This window comes from Drosophila yakuba, chromosome 3R (genome assembly GCF_016746365.2).
Source record: "Drosophila yakuba strain Tai18E2 chromosome 3R, Prin_Dyak_Tai18E2_2.1, whole genome shotgun sequence".
Classification (NCBI taxonomy): Eukaryota; Metazoa; Arthropoda; class Insecta; order Diptera; family Drosophilidae; genus Drosophila; species Drosophila yakuba.
Window position 1 is genome coordinate 28,844,882 of NC_052530.2, and position 22,191 is coordinate 28,867,072.

At 42.4% G+C, this 22,191-nt stretch overlaps 6 protein-coding genes, 1 long non-coding RNA gene and 2 other non-coding genes across 10 annotated transcripts; 4 read left to right on the forward strand and 5 right to left on the reverse strand.

The window, feature by feature from the left end:
- Positions 1-3,032: 3,032 nt before the first annotated feature.
- LOC26535959 lies at positions 3,033-3,564 on the reverse strand. Its single transcript, XM_015193590.2, has 3 exons — positions 3,394-3,564; positions 3,283-3,339; positions 3,033-3,221 (listed from the first exon to the last, which is right to left on the reverse strand). The coding sequence occupies exons 1-3, from the start codon at positions 3,478-3,480 to the stop codon at positions 3,057-3,059; spliced, it is 309 nt and encodes a 102-aa protein (XP_015049076.1). The 5' UTR covers positions 3,481-3,564; the 3' UTR covers positions 3,033-3,056.
- Positions 3,565-6,116: 2,552 nt separating this feature from the next.
- Positions 6,117-8,246, reverse strand: LOC6538868 (CLIP domain-containing serine protease B8). The gene is made up of 4 exons (XM_002099338.4): positions 7,730-8,246; positions 7,525-7,621; positions 7,164-7,462; positions 6,117-6,766 (listed from the first exon to the last, which is right to left on the reverse strand). Exons 1-4 carry the CDS (start codon positions 8,244-8,246, stop codon positions 6,399-6,401), a joined length of 1,281 nt encoding a protein of 426 aa, XP_002099374.1. The 3' UTR covers positions 6,117-6,398.
- Positions 7,595-9,134, forward strand: LOC120321796. The gene is made up of 2 exons (XR_005561515.1): positions 7,595-7,679; positions 7,749-9,134. It is a non-coding gene; the product is annotated as an uncharacterized LOC120321796 (long non-coding RNA).
- Positions 9,135-9,201: 67 nt separating this feature from the next.
- Positions 9,202-12,055, reverse strand: LOC6538869 (serine protease 7). Its single transcript, XM_002099339.3, has 3 exons — positions 11,914-12,055; positions 10,823-11,420; positions 9,202-9,930 (listed from the first exon to the last, which is right to left on the reverse strand). The coding sequence occupies exons 1-3, from the start codon at positions 11,972-11,974 to the stop codon at positions 9,336-9,338; spliced, it is 1,254 nt and encodes a 417-aa protein (XP_002099375.1). The 5' UTR covers positions 11,975-12,055; the 3' UTR covers positions 9,202-9,335.
- Positions 12,056-13,346: 1,291 nt separating this feature from the next.
- Positions 13,347-13,426, reverse strand: Trnal-uag. Its single transcript has one exon. It is a non-coding gene; the product is annotated as a tRNA-Leu (tRNA).
- A 637-nt stretch (positions 13,427-14,063) lies between these two features.
- Positions 14,064-14,143, reverse strand: Trnal-uag. The gene has a single exon. It is a non-coding gene; the product is annotated as a tRNA-Leu (tRNA).
- Positions 14,144-15,024: 881 nt separating this feature from the next.
- LOC26536305 lies at positions 15,025-16,203 on the forward strand. Of its 2 annotated transcripts, XM_015193591.2 has the most exons (3): positions 15,025-15,271; positions 15,337-15,384; positions 15,759-16,203. In XM_015193591.2, exons 1-3 carry the CDS (start codon positions 15,053-15,055, stop codon positions 16,062-16,064), a joined length of 573 nt encoding a protein of 190 aa, XP_015049077.1. In that variant the 5' UTR covers positions 15,025-15,052; the 3' UTR covers positions 16,065-16,203. The 2 variants fall into 2 exon arrangements, with proteins under 2 accessions (XP_015049077.1, XP_039231672.1); XM_039375738.1 differs by lacking the exons at positions 15,025-15,271; positions 15,337-15,384 and adding an exon at positions 15,419-15,696.
- Positions 16,204-16,581: 378 nt separating this feature from the next.
- LOC6538872 (circumsporozoite protein) lies at positions 16,582-18,456 on the forward strand. The gene is made up of 5 exons (XM_002099340.3): positions 16,582-16,707; positions 16,763-16,873; positions 16,936-17,073; positions 17,135-17,185; positions 17,254-18,456. Exons 1-5 carry the CDS (start codon positions 16,582-16,584, stop codon positions 18,400-18,402), a joined length of 1,575 nt encoding a protein of 524 aa, XP_002099376.2. The 3' UTR covers positions 18,403-18,456.
- A 121-nt stretch (positions 18,457-18,577) lies between these two features.
- LOC6538874 lies at positions 18,578-21,545 on the forward strand. The gene is made up of 6 exons (XM_002099342.3): positions 18,578-20,822; positions 20,890-20,997; positions 21,065-21,124; positions 21,204-21,236; positions 21,293-21,379; positions 21,442-21,545. The coding sequence occupies exons 1-6, from the start codon at positions 20,538-20,540 to the stop codon at positions 21,460-21,462; spliced, it is 594 nt and encodes a 197-aa protein (XP_002099378.2). The 5' UTR covers positions 18,578-20,537; the 3' UTR covers positions 21,463-21,545.
- The last annotated feature ends 646 nt before the right edge of the window (positions 21,546-22,191 follow it).

The following is a 22,191-nucleotide window of genomic DNA, read 5'->3' on the forward strand; positions in this document are numbered from 1 at the left end:
CCGTAATTTCGATTTAAGTAATTTCCTTCTTTAGCATTCGTGCATGGACTTGCGATACGGCATTTTGGATTTGGATTTGGATTTGGAAAGCAGCAAACCGATAATTGGAGTCAATCAAGGGAAAATGTCGTGGACTTGATTAGAAACAATTAGGGAACTGCGACTGTACCAAGAGTCCTTCAAGGGTATGCCTCAATTTAGTCCAACATTTGTTTAATTGGAAGGCTCTTGAGGTCTCAATGGTATTCGAAATTACGTATGCAAGCATAACACGCTATTATGTTGGTTTATATGAATACATATATGTATGTTTCCAGTAAGTGTCCTTTCACTTAAGGATACATTTTAATGGCTGCTTCTTGTATTGATATTTATTTCGACTGTAATAAAATTGTACCTTCAAGTACCCTAAATATTTTACCCTAAGCTGAATTGGTTTATCCTCTTTGTTCGCCCCTCGAGATCTCTACTCTTTGCTCCTCCTCCTTCCGCTCAATTAAACATTTGAATGCAATTTAGAGAATCCTTCCATCCCGCGGCATTTCTCCCGACCAAACAACAAAAGACAAATCATTCCTATTAATTCCGCACTCGCGGAATGTTTCATTACCAGTTACGAGCGGCACTTTCGGATACTCCATATGTGTGCCTTTCTTTTTGTAAGGACACGGATACGGATTCGAATGCACAAGGATTTGAGTTCGCATCTGGAGTTGGAGTTGGTTAGGGAGTTGGAGTTGGGTGCTCTGCTTACTTTTCATTTGGCTGCCCTGCCTTATTACGCTCATTCATATGCAAATCGCTGGACTGTAACACACGCACAACAACAATAAGGTCGTCGTGAAAGAAAGTCGGGGAGAAAGTCACCGGAGATGGAAGGCGCGCTGGAATGGGAAAGGCGCTGGAAGGAGAAGGAGGCTGCTTCCATTGTGCGACGTTCGCCAAGAGCGATTAAAAGAAAACTTCGCCAGACACTCGAAAAAGAGTATTTGCACTTTAGTTAGTCTACTCTCCTAGAAATAACTTTCTACAATTTATCTTAAGATTTTTTAGAAGGTAACACATTTTATAAAATGACTGAAGCTTGTTGCAGCTTTATTCTAAGACTATCTAAAAGGTAACACATTTTATTGAATTATTGCAGCTCTTTTTGCAGCTCACAACTTAAGATAAGTAAAGTGTAAAAACTTGAAATGTAGTTGTAACACAGCTTTTTCCTGAGTGCATGCTCAGCATAGCAGGCTGTACTGAAAAGCATCTTTAAGAAGTCCGCGGAGCAGGGGACCTTACTTTCACCTTGTAACCCAAAAATGCTCAGGGTTGTTGGTGTTTGATGTATTACCCGAAAGCGCTCCTCCCCTCTCCTCTCCTCTCCTCTCCTCTCCCACCCCACCCCTGAATGCCCAGCGAAATCGCTTTACGGGGTTGGTCCGCACTGTCAGTGTGGTACTGTACCTTCATCCTCCAGCATCACATACAACATATACCATACAACATACACCATATTACATACAACATACAGCATATCCCATATCAAATTTAAACGAATCGCTTCCGCTTAACGCGACTGCCCGGAGTTAGGGTTATGTGCATTATAATTTTCCAACATCAATTCGAAATCCAAATTGTATCGTTTCCATTTCCCCGCTCAACCATTTTCCCCATTTTCCATGATTATTGTTTTGCATTTCCTTTGTTTGGCGAAACAATTAATGTTATTTGCATAGTTTGGTGGGTTGCCCAAATGTTTTTGGGATCGCGGGTTTTTTGGATAAGGACCAAGGTCCGCATGTGGTCCAATTTGAAGCGTTTTGTATCTGAAGTCCCGCCTGCGGCACTCTAACCTTTCTCCAGCCTCGTTAACTGGTCTTTTTTGGCTTTTGTGCGATGCGGCTATCAAATTGTATTTGACTTTCCAAATCTGCCGAAAGTGATGGGAAGGGGGAGGGGAGTGTGGAAAGTGTCCGACTGACAGGCTCAAGAGGTCCTTTTTGCCCAATTTCCCGCATTATCTCAAGTGCTGCGTGCTAATGTGCAAAAACTGTCCATGTTGAGCAGCTTCAACTTTCGCAATCTCCAAATTTGCAGGGGAAAAGCCACTCGAAAGCTTGGGAAACTTGCAAGTGTTTTTCCTTATTTATTTATTCGCCTGCCCAAGTGACACGAATTTGTCATCTACCGGTACAGTCCCGAACATGCTCTTAAGGCCACCCCATCCGCTTCGTAAACTGACATTCACATATGTCGCTGTTTGTTCAGCCACACACCCATTGGAAAATGTCCTTGGGGCGGTGGTTTGTTTGCTCGGCGGCTGGAAAGTTCAATTAGAAAATAGAAAAATGTTACAAAATGCTTGTAATTAAGTTTCGCTTTTTCATATGCAAATGCGACGCCCTTTGTGTAATTGGCATTAAATATTCCCCTTAACCTTTGCAACCTGACCTAGTGTGCCACATAACAAAACCACCGCCTCCTTGAAAATGGAATTTAAATTGAATTCATAATTGCAGGCAATCAGCCAACTTGTAAAAAGCGAATTTTCCAGGAAGGAAATGCTGCGACAGCACGACTGTCTGCTTGATTTTGCAATAACTTTCTGTTTGTCTGTGCATTTTGCCAACAGCTTGTTGCTAATTTTTAATAAACATTGAACGCGCGTTCAAGTGCCTGATTTTCGCGAGGGTTGCCACAAGCCTATGCAAATTTCCTCATAACAATTTTCCCATAATGCGAAAGTCATCACGTGCGTGATTATTGCTGTATAGGAAAACGGGGAAAAAAAAAACAAAGTGCTGATGATTATTATCGCCAGACAGTTTTCCCATTACGTGGCGTTTATGAAGGAGCCTGTGAGTCTGGGACTCGGATTTTATTTATTCTTAATTTGCTGGCCACGTGCATGGGATGACTTCACTGTAATTCAACCGAGTACAGTCGCGTCCCGCGCATTTCGCTTGCATATTTACGGGGATGTGAGGTCTACATTTTGTGTAGAACTAAAAACTACTCGCACTTCAGATTAACAACTATAGTTCTGATTATAAAATTATCTTTATTTAAACTGGATTTATTTTAGGTGTATAGTATTTGAGTTTGGGCGTAGTTCGGTGTTTTCTTCGACGTCTAGTTGGTGCTCTACTTCGATGGTTCACTCGATTTCTGCCCAAGTGATCAGTTCGCATGTGTCCACCCAAACTCGATCTATTCAAGCGCGTTTGGTTCTAAATTATAAAATCTTTACTGTTATTATAAGTGTTAAAAACACACTAAATCTTATATTACCTGCAGTGAAGTGTTTGTGCAGAGCAAAACATCACTAAGGTGAATATTGTCATTTTCCTAAAAAGAGACTATGAGTTAGTTAACTATCTTGGTATATGGAAGCAGACTAACCTCTTTAAACTCCACATCCCGTCCTTCAATCAGCAGCAATGTGCATAAATAATATAGTAATATGCCCAGCAGCAGATAGCTTTTCATGGCGACCGCTTAACTTGAATTGCAGTTTACGAATGGATTATATGGTAATGAGGCAACTTAAAGTACGCATTTTCTGTGCAATTGAGAATGCAATTGAGATTGCAGTACTACAACTACTACATACTACGACTGTATTCAAATACATTCTATTCATTCATCGCATGAGCAGCATTATTCTGATATGAATGCCGCTCTCTGTGGACAATCCATTAACTAATGAAAGCGATCCGGATACTTTGCCATTTTTATTTCCATTCATTTATTTGCACTCTCGCATTTCCCTCTTTTTTCGCATTTTAATTTCATTGAGTTTATACAACAATTTGGCCCAAATGCTGGCACTTACCCTTGCAAATTTCCCAAATTTCATGAATTTCGTGGGTTTTTAGGGTTTGAGAGTTCGAGGGGGTGTAGAGCACCCTTGTACCCTTGTGCTCATGCAAAAATTGAAAAGGACACAGGATGTGTGTCCTGAGACGCACTTGGCATTGACATTTAATGGCATGTCAACGTCTGTGTGGCACGTTGGCATTTATTGATACGAAGCTCAGTTAACAAGTCGATAAAGTTTTATAGTCGAGGGTCTCAGCTGCCGTTAAATGGACCTGGAAATGGAAATGCAATTGCCAGTTTTTCTATATGAGAGGGGGGGAAATAAACAAAGTATCGGAAAATGCTGCTACCTGAAAAAACCCCTTCTTAGTCGCCATATGGCTAATTTTACAGCTTGCCTTCTAATTTCCCACTCTTAAAAAAAACAAACTTTTCACAAAGCGCAGCCCAATGCAATTATCAAACTTCTGAGGGGTTGGCTCGTTGGTAAATTGATTAGAAGACTTTTCCGCTCGCTTTTCCCACTCTGCTTGTACTTTTTCGCAGGACTTGGCAGGACCTCCTGCTAAAGTAGCTCAAATTGAGTTTATAATTGGCCGATGGGCGTGGCCGTAACCGAATTACTCCGCCCACTTGGCCATTCAATGTTCCTGCGGTCGCCAGTTGGCCGATGTTTTGATTGCAGCGGCTCTTCAGATGTGCAGCATACTAATAGGTTTTAAAAAATTCAATGTTTCATGCAGCTGAATGCAGCACAAGTGACTTAAAGTATCTTTATACTTTGAATCTCGGCAAGAAACTGAATGAAAACGCAAAAAGTCAGCGAGCAAGTGCAGAAACAAATACTATCTGCGAATGAATGAATGAATGAATGAAGTACAAAGAAGGGGTATTGAGTGATTGGGTCAGGGTTAAAAGAAAAACAGATAATACAGATAATAATATTTTTAGCCATATAAAGAGGCATTTGCAACCCATTTAGAACATATTTATTCCACAAGTGAAAGCATTATTGAAAACAGTTGTGAGTAATTATGTTGGGGCTACGAATCACCCACAATGCGATTCATTTTGGGTTTAAGGAACCATTAAGGTTGTTATCATCGAAACTGAAAACCGGTTATCATTTCACCCAATTCCGCGAAAATCGCAGCTTTTCAATGTCACTCATGTTTGCCAATTCCCAAATCGAAATCTATTTTGTGTGTGAGTTTGTAGCGGCGAGTGGGTATTCGGGTATATGGGTGTATGTGGTTCAAGGTTAACAGAAATCGCCAAAAAGCCGATAATGAGCTGCACAAGCATACTATGTATGAATGTATGTATGAATGTATGAATGGATGGATGAATGGATGAATGGATGAGTGGATGGATGGATAGATGGCGCCCCAAAGTCTTGGATCTGGTTTTGAAGCAGGTGGTCTGTCGGTCGGTCGTCGCCAGCTGATAAACATCATGAATATTAATGCACACATCATAATCACCGCTTGGGGGCACTAAATCAAATGCAGCCCGTCGAAGAGTCAAGTTCACTTTCACTCCACCATGACGCACTCACACTCGCGATGAGTAGTCACTCGCTCTCTGCGCGGATCATCATTCGCTTTTTTGGCCAATTTTGGTCACTGGCCCACTGGCACTTGTCACTTGGCAGTTGGCAGTTGCGCATCGCATACAAATGGCCAATGGAGCGCTCTTTTCTGGGCTTCTGGCTATTTTCGGATCCCAGGCAGGCCTGATGAATGGGCCTGGCATCGATTTGGGCACCAATACTCGCTGGCTTTTGGCTGGCTTTGTTTTTGGCAGCCATTGCATCACCAGCGAGCTGACCATTTTTTATTTGTTTTATGCTTTTTAAGCCACGTTTTGAGTGCACGCGAATGGCGGGTGAAAGCAAAGTGTGGCAATCAATGACGACATCAAGCCGCAGACCAAGTCCACTGCATCGACGGGTTTGACCAGCTGGCCGAGCAGCTGTTATACAGCTGATAATGCAAAGACACTTAAAGAAATATATACATATTATAGCTACATCTTGCAGCAACTTGAAGTTAAAGTTACAAACCTATGAAACTGCATAAACTAACTGGCTTAGCCAACAATTCTGATAACAAGTTCAATGAACTGCTTACATTTTCGAGTAGCAATCATACTCAAACGTTGAATCACAACAAATTTGAGCTGCTAAATGCAACAGAAGTGCATTTACTTATATATATTTTGAGGATGATTTTTTCCGCTAGTATAAGGCAGCAATTTCCCGGCTGAGTCAGCAGCCAGTGGAAACTCAATGAAACTCCACAGACGGGGTAAATATTCAGTAGTTTATTTAAATAGAAACATGTTTTTCAGACTTTTGTTAACTCGCACTGGCACTCACATTCCGGCACTCATTCCATTCACTCACACGCTTAACCAAATAGTTGATGGCTGTTGTTAGTTGATAATTAGCAAAATATGTACAAATATATGCGGCATAAGTATGGTGTAGAGTAGAGGTAAACAGTTCTGAATCCGAATACCACCCACCACCCACTTAAGCACTTCAATTAGACGCCAATTGTTCTTCTGAAAGAAATCTGACGTCAAGGCAATTTCGACTGCGTCGTCTGTTGGCTCAACTTCCTCTGCTGCACCACACTCTCGATCCAGTCGGTGTACTCGGCCACGTTAGTATAAACCGCCGGCTTTCCGGCCATGCCACACTGCGTGAATCCGTAGCTGACCACGCCGTAGGCCACCCATCGCGAGTGCTGGCGATCGAAGTACATCAGTGGTCCTCCAGAGTCGCCGGCACACGTGTCCTTGGCGGACTCGCCGCCGGCGCAGATCTGCTTGGGTCCCAGTCGCACTCCGTAGCCGTCCAGGATCTTGGTGCAGTTCTCGTTGGAGACGTAGGGGATGCGCAGCTTCAGCTTGATGGGACTGTGGATGTTGATGAAGTACTTGTTGACTGCAATAAAGTGAATCACATGTTGAAATAAAGATGAAGTTATCAATGATGGGTTTTGTGGATGTGGATGAAGTACTACTACTGTTGACTGCAATAAAGTGAATCATATGTTCTACAAAGACCAAGTTATCGTTATCCATGATATAATATTTATTTTTGTTGAATGGAATGGTGAATTTTCCGCAGACAGTTTATAAACAGCAGACTGTGGTGCTAAATGAACACAGTAAACAGAAACTAAAGTCGCCATGGGAAGTCCCGTGTTTTGGTTTTCAAAAACTTCCATTAACAACATACTTATTGACATTATTGTCAAACAAGCACACCTCGTTCTAGCACTTTTAAGAAGTTAAGATATAAAGATAGTAGTTCCAATATCTGGATACAATATACTCACATAAATCCGTGCGACCCCAGCCGGAAACGGAGAACATCTGGCCCTCGGCCAAAGTCACCGGTTCGGATTTGCTGGGCAAACAGATGGGCATCACAAAATGAGTGAAAGATACTGGATGTTTTAGTCGGATAATGGCGATGTCGTTGTACTTGTAGTTGGAGAACTCCTTGTACTCCGGATGCACATGGATCTTCTCGTAGGCAATATCCAAGGCGGCATCCGCGCAGCTTAAGTAATTTGGCTCCTCAATGCAGTCGGGCTCTGTTTTTACATTGAATTCGCCCAAACGCACATGCTTTCTATACGTATGGGAAATATTTTAATATATTAAAAAAAATATTTTTGTGTAAATTCCACTCACAATCCTTGGCGATCACGAACGCCCTCGCCTTGAACACAATGAGCAGCTGTGAGGATGTGACGATCGTCTATTAGAGCTCCACTGCAGCCATAGTCATCTAGAAAACGAATGAGAACCATATACATGCATCTTTCTCAGATAGTTGCAAACAGCTGGTGAGCTTGTAAAAATGAGTAATAATTTTGTAATATTTATTCGGACTCACTTGAGTTGTAAACAAGCAGGGCGAGCCAAGGAAACTCATCAAGTTCGGCGATTTCGCCGCCGTAAATTCTATTAGTCACTTGCTTGCCGCACTCATGCAGCAAATTGAATCCCGAACTTGGCTCCACAGTCTGAATCCTACGCTTGAGTTTCTTGCGCTTGAAACGAGCGGTGACATCGAGGAACCTACGATACTCAAACTTGGAGAACTGCAGCACGGGAAATAGGTAATCCTGGCCATTTGCCGGGCAGCAAACGAGGGATTCGTAGGCAACCTGCGGCTCCGAGACTTGCTGCTCCACCATCTCGCACTGCACCTTCTTCAGGAAGTTGACCTTCTCCGCGGGCAAATTGGTGGCATTGCGCACCTGCAGATACGCCTTGCACCTGCTGACCTCCATGCAAACGCCCCGCTTCGTCTCATTGGGTATATCGCACTCCTGCAGGACTTCGCCGGCGGCCAGGAAGCGGTTGCAACAGCCGAAGAGTATCCATAGTCGCAGCACCGAACCGAGCATGGGTAACAGTATCTATATATCTATATAGCTTGATCCGCAGATACAATCCAAATCCAAATACAAATCCAAAACCAAATCCGTTTGTCGGGCAAGAAGAAGCGGCGGCAAAGGCTTACGAACCGAAACTGAATGGCAACGCAGTTGGTTTAAGCGTAGTGCCAAAACCAAAAACCAAAAAGCGAAAAGCCGAAGACCCCTAAAAATCGGAAGAGCCGAAGAGCGACCCCCGTGTTTTCAGTCTTCAGTCTACAGTCTACAGTCTCCGGTCTTTAGTCTGCAATCTTCAGTCTTCACTCCACCAGCTGAAAGCTCCAACTCAGGTGTCAACAAATGAGACGCCCCCGCCCCACTTAGGCGGCGAAAAAACGAGTCCAAAAGTGCAGTAGTCGGCGGGCAGGCAGGTCGACGGATAGCGATACCGATAGCGATCGTCCGGCTGGTCCGGTTATAGTATGTATATTATTGCATAACCACAACTCAGCTGGCCAGCTGGTTTCACTTTCGTTCAAGGCGAGATTCAGACTCTGGTGCTGTTCAAAGCTTCGCTTGCCCAAGATTGCCCACTTTTAGGCGGCAATATCTTTACGGCAAAGCTTTGGTTTTTGGCCAAAGTCCATGTACATGGCTCAAAACAAAACAAAACACACCTGCTCGAGAAACCGGAAGTTTTCTTGTGGTTTTCTGGCGCCAATTAAAGCGCGGTGGCAATGTCATTTGGACCGCGATTGTCGAAGCTGTCGCCTTCAGCTGGGAAATCCAAAGGTTTTCGCCGCAGTTCAGTCACCTTCTTGGGGTGTTATAAACATAAAGTGCTTTAACTGAACTGATATTAACTCATATTAATAAATTTATATATATATAATATATCCGTTTATAAATCAAAGCAAACAGGACTTTTTCACTTCATGCACTTTCCCAAAGAAATAGTAAACCCAATTCACTCATTTAAAAGCCATTCAGTTATTAAACTTGTATTTGCTTTAATAAATATTTATGTCTACTAAAATCTAGAGGCTAGTTACTACACTAATCTAAGAGTGCTAAAGATCACAATTTTCGTTTTGAGCATTCAGTGAGAACCCAAAAAGCCTAAGCCCGCACATTCTGCCTGATCCAGATGTCATAGGCAGCCACATTCGTGTAGACACCGGGCCAATCCTTCAGTCCGCACTTGTAGCCAAAGGACACGATGCCCTCCAGCACCCAGGAATCATCACGGAAACGCATCAGCGGTCCACCAGAGTCGCCATCGCAGCTGTCCTGCCGGAATTGACCGCCGGCACAGAGTTGCGTGGCCTCCACGTTCACCTTGATCTGCGCGAATCTCTGCCTGCACTTGGTGGCTTCCACATAGTTGACCGTCACCTTTTGCTTCACCGCACTGCGGTTCATCTTCAGAGTACGACCCCAACCGGCTACGGTGAACTGCTGGCCGGATTGCCTGGACTCGGGACCCACAGACGAGGGCAGGCAAATAGGTTGTATGTTGTCCGAGTAGCGAACATTGCGCTCCAGGCGAATGAGACCAATGTCGTGCACCTGATTGGAGGCCTTTTCGCTGTAACGTTCGTGAAAGCGGATCTCCTCGATGCCCAAACGCTGGACCTCCGGCGAGCAAGTGCCTCCACCTGGGGGGCAGTCCACCGCGGTGCGAGTGTCATGCTCGCCCAGTCGCACCGAGACACTGAAAACCAAAGGAGAAACAAGACGAAAACAATTAATGAGCATTTAAGCCATTAAACACTAGAATTAAACCGCTAATTGCCGCTTGGCCAGCGGCGAATCGAGAGCGCAGCGAATTGAGAACCCGGGTTTAGTGAATCATCAAAACAAGTTAACAAGCGGCAAGGCACACTCTAATTAATATTCTTGAATATACATCTTATCTCATACATATACGAACTTTGCCTGCTCCAAGTCTGGGGATTCCTTTGGCCTCGTTAGCCGACTTAGCCGGAGATTTAAGCCAGTTTCGCGGAATTGCCGGACAAACAAGCGTGAATAAGCCAGACTTTCGCCCATCCCGAGAAACTTGATTGGAGAGTAGATCTAAGATCTAAGCATTCGTAACACTAAAACTTGATTCATCTGGCGCCCATTCATGAATCCAGATCTATAGTAAATCCCCTAGTGCTCAAGTCACAAACATCAACAATCAGTTATTAAATCTGGATATTTGGGTTCTCTTAGCGAAACTTAAAAATGTGGAAAGACAAGTGTAAGTTTTCCATGATAGATCTACAGAACTTTTAGAGATGCACAAAGCAGATGAGTAGAAAAATTCCCCTTTCTTTGACTTTGGAAAGTCTGAAAGAACTTGTGGTTAGAATCTCTGGAAACTTTTCGTAGAGATTAGAATTAATTTTGTGAATTTCAATAAACTTGTGTTTTTTGTATATAAATAAAATCTTATTTATCTTTTGTTTTTAACCACAAAAACTAATTAATTTTCAATTTGATGCGCACAGGTGCTCCCCTGACCTGCCTCTTTGCAATAAAAAAACCACTAAATTCAGCAAAATGCAAGTCATTCCTTTGAGCTAAAGACATATATATTATTATATTTATATACTCACAGTGTGCCCACTTCCCGTTCGATCCTGCCAGTTAAACAATGTGCGGCCGTGAGGACATATCGCTGATTGATGAGCGATCCTGCACAGGCGGTGGACAGACCATTTCCAGTTCGTCTGCGGTACTCCAGCAGCACCATCCAGGGAAACTCGTTCAGATCGGTGTCCTGGCCATCGTAAATCCGGTTCCTGATAGCCACGCCCCCGCAGGTGGGCGGCTGAGGCAGCAGAGTGGAGCCATCGCCAGTCGAGGATCTCTGAACTGGAGTTCTGCTGGTAACTGGCTGGTTGCCAAAGCTCCAGGGACGTCTTTCTTGTCGGGGAAAGACGAAACTCTGTGGCCGCTCCTCCTCCCAGTCGCCGCCAAAGCCATCGTAGTCCGGAAAGTTGGGATTCTGGCGTTGCGTCCTCACATAGCCCGTGTCCTGGGTGCAGCAAACATAGGGCTGATTGTTGCTACCTCTGCCACAGGCCGACGACTTGATGAAGCTCTTCTCCTGATCGCTCAACGTGGCCCGCTTCAGCACGGAGTAGAGCGTCTGACACTCGCTGATGAGCACACAAAGTCCAGGGGTTTGATTGGGATTCAGGCATCGCGAATCTGCAGAGGATATATGTACATATATGTATTAGCATTTCAATCAGGTTCTGCAGGGGATGCCCCTGAATGCACGCGCCACTCTTCTGACATTCTTGCGGTTCAGGCTATCTACAGTTTGATCATGACACACTTAAAAAAACATCAAGATACAAGACCTTGCACTGCATTAATTAAGTTATTAATAACTTAAAACTTGAGCATCGAAACGAGAGCTTGAACTGCTTAAATTTGAAATAGAAAACTAATATTAGAGTGACTCTAAGAATACTAATACTTTTATTCATGGTATGAAATTAGCTAATCTCATGGTCACAATTTCGAGTTAATTGGGAATTTTATTCTATTTTTGAAATGCACTTCTCGGGAAACTGCCCACTTTAAATTCTGGCGCGTGTGAAGCTCGTGGAACCGGCTCAATTAGAAGTGCAACTGACTTCCTCGCACTTGTGCGTATTTTCCGCGATTTGGGAATTTTTCCATGGCTAACACTCACACTGGGCTTTGGCCTCGTGGGCAATCAGAATGCACAGAACTACCGCCGCGAACACTTTCATTTTGTTGCTAAATTAATTACTATATTGTATTAAGTCACTTAAATCACTTGCGAGTGGGTTCGTTGCCAGCTGACCCTATAAAACATACTGTGAGATGCCTGGAGTTGGTCAGAGCTTTTTATAGCCGCAGCTGCAGCTTCGTGAGCTCCGAGATCTCTCGATCGGTTCTCGATCGGAACTCTAGAGCGGGTTCGACAATCGAGTGGCACTGTTCTCTGTGCTGCGGTTTTATCTTTGAATCGAGTGGCTAGTGTTATGGGATTTGTATCTTAGAGATGCGTGTCACTAGGTGACACCGCGGGTTTTCAGTTCCGAGTTTATGCTTAGGAAAACCTCTTTTTTGGGTGCAACGAACTTTTGGGAACGCAAGACCTCAAGTCAATGACGTTGGTCAGGAATTCCTCCACACGTCATAAATATTTGAGCAACAGGAAACGGTTCAAGTCCATCACGGTTAGTCATACAATAGATATGTTCTATATAAGGTTTAACTAAAATTGTGACAAATCCAAGGGCATCGCATGTAATTAGGCACTTGCATCCCTCCAGTGGGTTTGCCCGTTTGTCATGCATCATCTGCAAGAGACCTGTGCTAGTAAAGTACATATATATGTATATCAACTATGCCATGCAAAATCCACAGGCAGAACAGACCTGTCATTCCCGGGAACGCCTGGTGATTTACCAGCTAACAAGGTGTCGTTTGCATCATATAGTATGTAAACCAGTTCCTAATGCGAAGAAGATTCTGAAAAATTTCCATAAGCAAAGGTAAAAATGAAAATACAAAACCTCAGGAAAAGAAAAATATTAGTTGGCCATTAATATAACAACAAATCACTACAGACACTAATAGATTCTAGCCAGTTTATTTTTAAAACTAAAAGTCCTATTTAAAAGATAAATCCATTATTTTTAATACTTTCTGTTTCTCTGCGTATCTTGTAAATGAGCTTTGAATCAGCTTATTGCGCACGAAACCCAATGTTTCAGTGGCCTATCTTTCAATAATAATCTTTGCGGTATTTAGGAGTCAGTTGGTGGCCGGAAGTAACCGCGGGATACATTTCGGACATTTGATACTTTTATCCATTTGATTTCAAACCCTTTCATTTCCTCGCATTTCCCCGGCGTTGCGAGTTGCGGGTTGTTAAGGGGATCAACATGTTACCGCAAAAGGGTTGAGCGCCGACGGAAAGGAAAAGTTGAAAGGCAACACGCGGAAAATGTCAGCGCCAGATAAACGGAGTCTTTGTGTGCCGGAAAAGCAGACCACGGGTTCAGCGGTCCCATTCCGTGAGGTCTAATTAGGCGTGGAATATGTTAGAAACGCAGCATCCTGCTGTTAAATGAGGAAAAAAAGAATTCAACATGACAGCGGTGGGATTCGAACCCACGCCCTTTCGGACTGGTGCCTAAAACCAGCGCCTTAGACCGCTCGGCCACGCTGCCGCAACGAGGCGCCAACCGCCGTCTAGAAAATAAAAGGTTCTGAACGAAAAAATTCTCGTTTTTTTCTAAAAATAGAACAATTGTATTTGAGTTATTACTCGCAGTAATTGTGTTTGTGACTAGTCTCACTTATTCAACGCTAAATACCATAAACCATATTCCGATTTGTTTGGTGGTTTTAAAGTTTAAGTTTTGTGGTTGGTCTTAAACTTAAAAAAGGGGAACAAAAAGTGACACAATTAATAACAATTACTTTTAAGTAGTTCAAACTTAAATGTGCCTTTAAATGGGCAATCTCTTGAAATATTTTGGTTGTGGTTTTATGACTAACTGCCTCAGGCAACAAAAGCAATAGAAACATGTGTTTTTGTAGATAATAAACTTAAATAGGAACATAATTAATTTCACAATATGATTTATATGAGTAATATTCAACTTGACAAAACGATTTATTCAAAATATATTCTGAATAAGCCATTACCACAGGGTAACGAAAAATAACCAAGGCTAATCAACAAAATTTGTATAACAACTTGCTATTTAGCACTTTATTAGGTAAAAACCCTAAAATACGAAACGAATTAAAAAAAAAGTTTCTGCAGATTTGTTCTTAATAATAAAAAAGAACAAAAAACTGTGACAGCGGTGGGATTCGAACCCACGCCCTTTCGGACTGGTGCCTAAAACCAGCGCCTTAGACCGCTCGGCCACGCTGCCTGTACTCATACGGTGTCAAATGCGCACTTTCAACATAGCGAGCCTTGAAGTCGAGCACACTACCATTGTTGGCATAATTTTGGGGTGGATTTTCATGCAGTGTTGCCGACACTCGTCTCAAAAAAGGTAGTTGGAAAAGTAGTTACAGCAAGTACGGAAATTAACGTAGTCAATTCATGGGCGTTGCTTAAATAGGAACTTTCATCATTTTGCATGAACAATTATCTCGCTAAAAATCGTAGGAATAAAATCTTTAACCATTTGCGTATTTAGTGCAAGTAGTAAAATGTGCCAAAAGGCTATAACAAAGGCAAATACTTTACGAGCAACAACGCCAGCGAAGCGATTCTAATTCATTGACAAACGCATTTTGATTTTGCGATAATGGGAGTTGGGGTTACAACAGCGTTACGGTCACCTTTGACTCAAACTTCCCCTGTTCTTTGCCATTGACCCCCTTCTGAGGTCATGAGGTCCTGAGATTGTTGCTCTGCGATTTAAGCATTTTGCATTTCTCGACTCTACCACCCATTTTTTATAGAGTGCGGTGGCAGAAGCTTCAGGTTTTATAGCCTTTTTATGTGTGCCATAGTTTCGCTTTTGCACTGGCCTTTTACGAGCGTTTTATAACTTGTTTACATTAGGCGAACACCACCCGAAATGTCACGTAACGGAAGTGCTGGGAATCGTTTTATGCAAAAATCTATCAAATCGCTGGCGGGCTGCATAAAAAACGTCGTAAAGCGATGCCTTCATTTGGAACTACAGCAGCTGTCCAGGGAGTCAGGGAGAATCCGATTCCGATCCGAGATTGGCGAAGTGCAACGAAGCGATTTCGCAAAGCGATTCCGTGGATAATTCGGGTATTAAGTGGATTGGATATCGAGCAACTCGAGTTTAAAGCTTCCAATGGGCGGAATGAGGCAGGTGAGTCGAATGGTGGGTATAGTGGCCCTCTTCCTGCTGATTGCTCCACAACCAGCACTATTGTTTGGGCAATCGGATGAATCACTTGAGATAGCTGAGCTGGAGCACGGTGTCGAAGATGCAATGGAAAATATGCAAGCGCTCTTCGAATTCGGCAGCCGAATCACTGCAAACGATTCCAGGCAAATCTCTAGGGCCTTCGTGAGTTCTAAAAGCTTGCTTAAAATATTTCAATCTATTATTCATTCTTTATCGTTTCTTTCCAGGAAAAGCTCAGTAATCATATTATAAAAAAGACCAATACCAAGCCCAGAGTGCGTGGAAACCTTATTATTTTCTGAGATCACAATTTTATGAACGAACTTCTACATTAAAAAATAGTTTCACTGGAAGCACAATTTTTCTTAATTCTTGGACTAACTTTTGTTAATAGAAAATAAATAAATAGGTGCATTTAAACAACGAAATAATGTTAAGTGCAACGAATTGATTTTCCAGAAAATATGTTTTAAGATTTTTCTTTACTTTAAAGCATTTCTAGAATGAAAGCCACATTGTTAATACCTCTAGCTCTTTCAGTCTTCTTTGCAAAGTTGTCAGTCGCAACAAAAACGGAGGAAGAGCCTGTGAGCCATTAAGTCTGACATGTGTAACATTAAACAATAATTAAGAAATTAAATTATTCTAGTCCAGTTCGGAAGACCAACTTGAAAAGGTTTTCAACATCAAGCCAGCCGAGAACACCAATATTCGATTTTCCTACAAACTACCAAAAGGGAAAGTCCACGCAACTTCAACTGCAAACGGCAAGAAAAAGAAGCAGCCTGAATATTTCTTAAATTTCATGTTTAACAACTACCGAAATCCCAAGAAACCACTGGATCACAATACACTTGTCAAAAAACTGAAGACGCGACGCACTGGCAGGCGATTGCTGCCCAATGGAATGCCAAATCCTTATAGATACTTTCCGCTTAAAGGCGAAGATATGTAGATACTATACTTCACTGTCTATTGATTTGCTTACTAACAAGCAGACCGAAATGTTTACGCACTGATAATAAAAATAGCTCTTTACTGCTTATTCATTCACAGAAAAAAACCCAAATAAAACGATTTTGTTATAAACCTGATAAGAACGAGTTCTTAAGTCTTTTAAATAAATGGTAATCATAAGTTCCTATCAAAACATGTTTGCGATCGATATATTCTTGAACTTGAGCCCTCGAAGGGTGCTTAAATCATAAATTTTAAGTGCATTAGCTTTGTTAACTAGATGTAATTAAAGCATAATTAGGGTATTTAATCAAATGCCGGACAACTACAAGATAAAAAACCAGACCTGGGAGACATCGACAGCGTTATCTTACACTATTTGCGTGCTTTTTGCTAGACTAGCGGAAATAATTGTCAAAATGCAACAGTGTTTAAAATGGATCGATCACAAAAGTGGGTCTTAGATAAGAACTTTGAACCTTAGATAAAAGTGTTCAATTTTTCGTATATAAAGTATGGAAAACTCGCAATTATCTTTAGTTCGATATTCAAACATGAAAATAATAGTAGTCAGTCTTTTGTTGGTGGTTTCTTTGTTGGGAAAACACCAGGCCAGCGCAAAGAGTGTGGCCAATACCTTGGTAATTTATAAAATGGATCACTGTTCAAGCACTTCTATAGATTATACAACTTTAGGCCAACGAAATCGGTCAGGATGCCTCCTCTTTCGGCAATGAATTGGGCCAAGAGGTCATTCAATATGGCCAAGAAGCCGCTAACAGCGGCCTGAAGTATGGAGAAGCAGCGGTAAGTATTTGAAAATCTAGGGAAATGCTTAGCATATAGTAATATTTTTTTTATAAATGTAGGAAAATGCCTCCTCTGGTTGGGAACTTGGAATGGATGGCAGCATTTTCGGTCACGAATTGGGAGATGAGGGCGATTTGTTGGGTCAACAGGTGTCCAATAGCGCCATTAACTTTGGACATCAGGTCTCCCAGGAAGCGGTAAGTGGAGGAAGTACAGCAGCATTTCAGAACTCTGCTAATGCTTTTCATTTCCTTACAGGAAGAGGCAGCCAGTGCAGAACTCAAAGCCTTGGCGGCCAATCAAACTAAGGTATACAAATAAAATGACGATAAATGCATGCATATTCAATCAATCAAATGCACTTTCGTATTTCGCAGAAATCCGTCAGTAAGCGTGATGTCTCAAGTGCCAACGAGAGTCCTTCGGTCACCTGTGCTTGCACCTGTTCCAATGATGGCGCCGCTTCCAAGCTGGGCAACAAGGTGGCAGAGTCGGCCGGGAAGGCAGCTCATGATGTGGCCAACGCTGCTGGAAATGTGGCCTCGAGTGTAGCTGGCGCTGCTGGTACTATTGCTCACGATGCTGCCGGTGCTGCTTCTAGTGTTGCAAGTGCTGCTGGACACATTTTTCACGACGCTGGAAAGGTAGGAGGTGAAATTGGAAATGCTGCTGGAAATGCTGCTGGAGATGTTGCTCATGCTGCTGGAAATGTGGCCTCCAGTGTGGCTGGAGCTGCGCGACACATTTTCCACGACGCTGGAAAGGTAGGAGGTGACATTGGAAATGCTGCTGGAAACGCTGCTGGAAATGTCGCTGGAAGTGCAGCAAATGCTGCGTCTAGTGTTGCAAATGCTGCTGGACACATTTTCCACGACGCTGGAAAGGTTGGAGGTGACATTGGAAGCGCTGCAGGAAACGCTGCTGGAGATGTTGCTCATGCTGCTGGAAATGTGGCCTCGAGTGTAGCTGGCGCTGCTGGTACTATTGCTCACGATGCTGCCGGTGCTGCTTCTAGTGTTGCAAGTTCTGCTGGACACATTTTCCACGATGCTGGCAAGATCGGAGGTGACATTGGAAATGCTGCTGGAAGTGCTGCTGGAAATGTGGCTGGAAGTGCAGCAAATGCTGCTGGAGATGTGGCCAATGCTGCAGGAAATGTTGCTGGAAGTGCAGCAAATGCTGCTGGAGATGTTGCTAATGCTGCTGGAAATGTTGCTGGCAGTGCAGCAAATGCTGCTGGAGATGTCGCTAACGCTGCTGGAAATGTTGCTGGAGATGTAGCCAATGCTGCTGGAAATGTTGCTGGTAGTGCAGCAAATGCTGCTGGAGATGTTGCAAATGCTGCAGCAAATGCTGCTGGAGATGTTGCTAATGCTGCAGGCAATGTCGCTGGGGATGTTGCAAATGCCGCTGGAAATGTAGCTGGAGATGTTGCTAATGCTGCAGGCAATGTAGCTGGAGATGTTGCAAATGCTGCTGGTGATATTGCACATGATGCAAGCAACATTTTCCACTCCATATTTTAGAGTATCTCTTTACTTTTCTACCCATTTATTCTAATAAATGAACGAGCAAATTAATGACCCATGCACTTGTCATATTTTAAGAGCTGGCTTTCTATAAAATCCCTTAACATGTCTGTTTGGACTTCTGAACGTTTATAGTCGATGTATTTTTGGCTCTCTGACACTAGGACCTACTTGAGACTGTTATGAGACTGTGATAGATTAAATAACATTATAGATACCGCAAGGAATACCCTGAAATTAAATCAAATGAGCGATCAATCAGAATCAAAACCTACCGCCAAACAGTTGGGAATCAAGAAGCACTCATGTGTGATTCGCTTTTATTGGCGGCGTCAAAGAAGCCGGTAACTCCCACATAAGCCAAATGATAAGAAATGCCTATAAATGCAGTGTTGCTAATAGAAGTGATTCAGTAATTCGCTGATACGAGCCCCAACCACTATTAATTCGAACAGCATGTGATTTTTGCAGTGTGCAATGTTCAACACACGATAGTTTCGATACTATTACAGATAGCGTATGTCAATGTATTTTTTCTTAAAGAGAATTTTGTTCTCTTTACGATGATAAAAAAATATTTCTTGTATTTACAACAACAACAAAAATATGAGTACTTTATTCAAAACGTAGACTTAAGAGATAAGAAAAAATTGACCACTATTAATTCAAATGCTGCTTAATATAACAAATTAATATAAATTAAAATTGTGTAACGTCACCTTTGGCCTGTATTACACATTTAATACGTTTTGGCATTGATTTCAACAAATTTTGGCAATGTTCTCGAGAAATCGAGTCCCACATCTCTTGCAATTTTATTTTAAGGTCAGAAATGTTCCTTTGTGGCTCATTGCGAAGCTTTCTTTTCATTAGCCACCAAATATTTTCAATGGGGCTTAGATCAGGACTATTTGCTGGCCAATCTAAAACCTCCATTTGTTTATATTGAAGCCAATTTTTTGTTGTTTTGGCTGTGTGCGATGATGCTCCGTCCTGCTGAAAGGGAACTGGCCCGTGACAAAAGGGAACTGGCCAAAATTGTCAAGTCTGATCGTCGCCAATCTTTAAGAAATTTGGCTTCAGAGTGGTCGCAGAAAATTGGAAAAACTGTGAAACGAGAATGGACGCGACAGCAGTTAAAAAATATTGGATATGGATTCTATAAAGTATGTTTTATTATACTTTTTATATCATAACCAATAACTTATCTGACTCGTAGGCCAAGGAAAAACCCTTGCTCACGCTTCGTCAAAAAAAAAAGCGTTTGCAATGGGCTCGTGAAAGGATGTCTTGGACTCAAAGACAATGGGACACCATCATATTTAGCGATGAAGCTAAATTTGATGTAAGTGTCGGCGATACAAGAAAACGAGTAATCCGTACAAAGGGAGAAGCATATCATAAAGACTGCCTTAAAAGGACAGTAAAGTTTCCTGCAAGCCTTATGGTATGGGGATGTATGTCTGCCAAAGGGTTAGGAAAACTACATTTTATTGAAGGAACGGTTAACGCTGCAAAATATATTAATATTTTGGAAGATAGTTTGCTGCCATCAATACCAAAACTGGCAGACTGTGGTGAATTCACCTTTCAGCAGGACGGAGCATCATCGCACACAGCCAAAACAACAAAAAATTGGCTTCAATATAAACAAATGGAGGTTTTAGATTGGCCAGCAAATAGTCCTGATCTAAGCCCCATTGAAAATATTTGGTGGCTAATGAAAAGAAAGCTTCGCAATGAGCCACAAAGGAACATTTCTGACCTTAAAATAAAATTGCAAGAGATGTGGGACTCGATTTCTCGAGAACATTGCCAAAATTTGTTGAAATCAATGCCAAAACGTATTAAATGTGTAATACAGGCCAAAGGTGACGTTACACAATTTTAATTTATATTAATTTGTTATATTAAGCAGCGTTCGAATTAATAGTGGTCAATTTTTTCTTATCTCTTAAGTCTACGTTTTGAATAAAGTACTCATATTTTTGTTGTTGTTGTAAATACAAGAAATATTTTTTTATCATCGTAAAGAGAACCAAATTCTCTTTAAGAAAAAATACATTGACATACGCTATCTGTAATAGTATCGAAACTATCGTGTGTTGAACATTGCACACTGCAAAAATCACATGCTGTTCGAATTAATAGTGGTTGGGGCTCGTATTACGAAAAACAATAACATGCAGTCTCTTACAATTCTAACCCTTTTTGCCATCGTCCTGGGGGCACAAAATGCTAGAGCTGGAACCCTCAGCTTTGGATCCCTGATGGGGGATGTGTCCCAAGTGGCCGTTGCTGGGGAGAAGGTCATCCATCATCTGGAAAACGCTGTGGCCAGCTCCCAATCGGATTTTGTCCAGCCCAACACCTTGAATCTCCTAAGCGACATGGGAAACGCCCTGGGAGATCTGGCTGTAATATACTACATATCTAATACATATTTATTTTAAAGCTTATATATAATATTTATTATTCTTTTAGAACGCCATTACCAGTTTGAGAGTGGAGAACGATTATATGCAACCCGAGGCCACCAATCTTTTGGGCGATGTTTTGGGTGGAGTGGGCACTGGTCTCGGAGATCTGGCCGTAAGTCACAGAACTGGAAAGTCCATTGGAAAGTTTCCAGTCTAAGATTTTGTTTCAATTGTCATAGAATGCGATTACCAGTCTTAGTGCTCAGATGCAGAACGGACCTCAGGCTCGCAGTCTTTCGGTATGTTACATCTTCAAGCTTATTGTACTAAGTATGCTGTAGTTTATCAAATTAACCAAATATTCTTGATTCTTTTTAGTCCAATGGTGCTTCTATTATAGCTGAAGGCGGCGTAAGCTTTACTCAATGAATGACACATAATTAATACTAATAATACTTAATTTCCAGGCCGTGAGTGCCAAGACTATAGCCGCTGCTGCCGATGCTGCTGCCCCCTACATAAAGCAGCTAAATGCTGGCCTAGGCGATCTGGCTGTAAGTGGCTCTCAAGAGCAGTTGCTAATCTGATGAGTAACGAATTGTATTACCCCTCGCAGAATGCCCTCACCAGCCTGTGAAGAACAAGAAGAACAAGAAGAACTCGGGAGCAGTTCAATTAACAAATAAATATTCAATCGCGCAAAGAGCTTAGTGAGTGCTTCTTTTGTGTACCAATTTGGGCAGAGTTCATCAACAAGTTGGGCATCAATTAGTGCTGGCTTGTTTTGAAATCCAAGAAGAGTAAACAAGGTCGGGTTCCAGAATCAAGAAATGCCTGCATCTGCTTCTAGCTCGATCTCCAAAGGGAGGCACAAAATGGAAAAGGGGGTCAAATGATACGAGGTGAATCGAAGTCGGAACACGTGATTGCCAACAACATTAGGGGCTCAAGTTTCCAACAGAAAAAAAAGTGGATAAAATCCATCAGTAGAAGGAGGAAGCGCCATGCACACATGCCGGTTTTTGAATAATTTTTATTATGACAAGTAGGTTGCCTTTGTTCCTCGAACCCAACAGAAGAGAATTAGGTCATCTCGAGGGGACTCATAGGGGATATCGGGGCGGGGCAAGAAGGTAGGGGGTCCCTCAACTCCGGAAGACATTCCCTGCTCCTCGGGGTTCATGTGTTTCCCGAGGCCTGCTATTAAGTCACTTTATCGAGCGGCAAATGCCCGTTTCTTCCTCCTCCGCTCGCTCACACACGATTCCAATCGCAATCGCAGTCCCCCCAAGGAAAAGTCGTGCCAGCCTCACCTGTAATTATGAAAATTAACAAACATTTTGGTAATTAATTTCGGCAACCCTTT

Excerpts from the sequence above, each read along its gene's own strand:
- LOC6538869 (XM_002099339.3), bottom strand. The coding sequence starts at position 11,974 with ATGAAAGTGTTCGCGGCGGTAGTTCTGTGCATTCTGATTGCCCACGAG. Across the intron at positions 11,421-11,913 it reads CCACGAGGCCAAAGCCCAGT|ATTCGCGATGCCTGAATCCC; the intron begins GTGAGTGTTAGC and ends TATCCTCTGCAG. Across the intron at positions 9,931-10,822 it reads GAACGGGAAGTGGGCACACT|TGTCTCGGTGCGACTGGGCG; the intron begins GTGAGTATATAA and ends TTTGGTTTTCAG.
- LOC26535959 (XM_015193590.2), bottom strand. The coding sequence starts at position 3,480 with ATGAAAAGCTATCTGCTGCTGGGCATATTACTATATTATTTATGCACA. Across the intron at positions 3,340-3,393 it reads GGGATGTGGAGTTTAAAGAG|GAAAATGACAATATTCACCT; the intron begins GTTAGTCTGCTT and ends GTCTCTTTTTAG. Across the intron at positions 3,222-3,282 it reads GCACAAACACTTCACTGCAG|AACCAAACGCGCTTGAATAG; the intron begins GTAATATAAGAT and ends TTTATAATTTAG.
- LOC26536305 (XM_015193591.2), top strand. The coding sequence starts at position 15,053 with ATGGGCGGAATGAGGCAGGTGAGTCGAATGGTGGGTATAGTGGCCCTC. Across the intron at positions 15,272-15,336 it reads GGCAAATCTCTAGGGCCTTC|GAAAAGCTCAGTAATCATAT; the intron begins GTGAGTTCTAAA and ends GTTTCTTTCCAG. Across the intron at positions 15,385-15,758 it reads AGACCAATACCAAGCCCAGA|TCCAGTTCGGAAGACCAACT; the intron begins GTGCGTGGAAAC and ends AAATTATTCTAG.
- LOC6538874 (XM_002099342.3), top strand. The coding sequence starts at position 20,538 with ATGCTGTTCGAATTAATAGTGGTTGGGGCTCGTATTACGAAAAACAAT. Across the intron at positions 20,998-21,064 it reads CTGGTCTCGGAGATCTGGCC|AATGCGATTACCAGTCTTAG; the intron begins GTAAGTCACAGA and ends CAATTGTCATAG. Across the intron at positions 21,125-21,203 it reads CTCAGGCTCGCAGTCTTTCG|TCCAATGGTGCTTCTATTAT; the intron begins GTATGTTACATC and ends GATTCTTTTTAG.
- LOC6538868 (XM_002099338.4), bottom strand. The coding sequence starts at position 8,246 with ATGCTCGGTTCGGTGCTGCGACTATGGATACTCTTCGGCTGTTGCAAC. Across the intron at positions 7,622-7,729 it reads CCTGCTTGTTTACAACTCAA|ATGACTATGGCTGCAGTGGA; the intron begins GTGAGTCCGAAT and ends TTCGTTTTCTAG. Across the intron at positions 6,767-7,163 it reads CTGGGGTCGCACGGATTTAT|TCAACAAGTACTTCATCAAC; the intron begins GTGAGTATATTG and ends ACTTTATTGCAG.
- LOC6538872 (XM_002099340.3), top strand. The coding sequence starts at position 16,582 with ATGGAAAACTCGCAATTATCTTTAGTTCGATATTCAAACATGAAAATA. Across the intron at positions 16,708-16,762 it reads AGAGTGTGGCCAATACCTTG|GCCAACGAAATCGGTCAGGA; the intron begins GTAATTTATAAA and ends ATACAACTTTAG. Across the intron at positions 17,186-17,253 it reads TGGCGGCCAATCAAACTAAG|AAATCCGTCAGTAAGCGTGA; the intron begins GTATACAAATAA and ends CGTATTTCGCAG.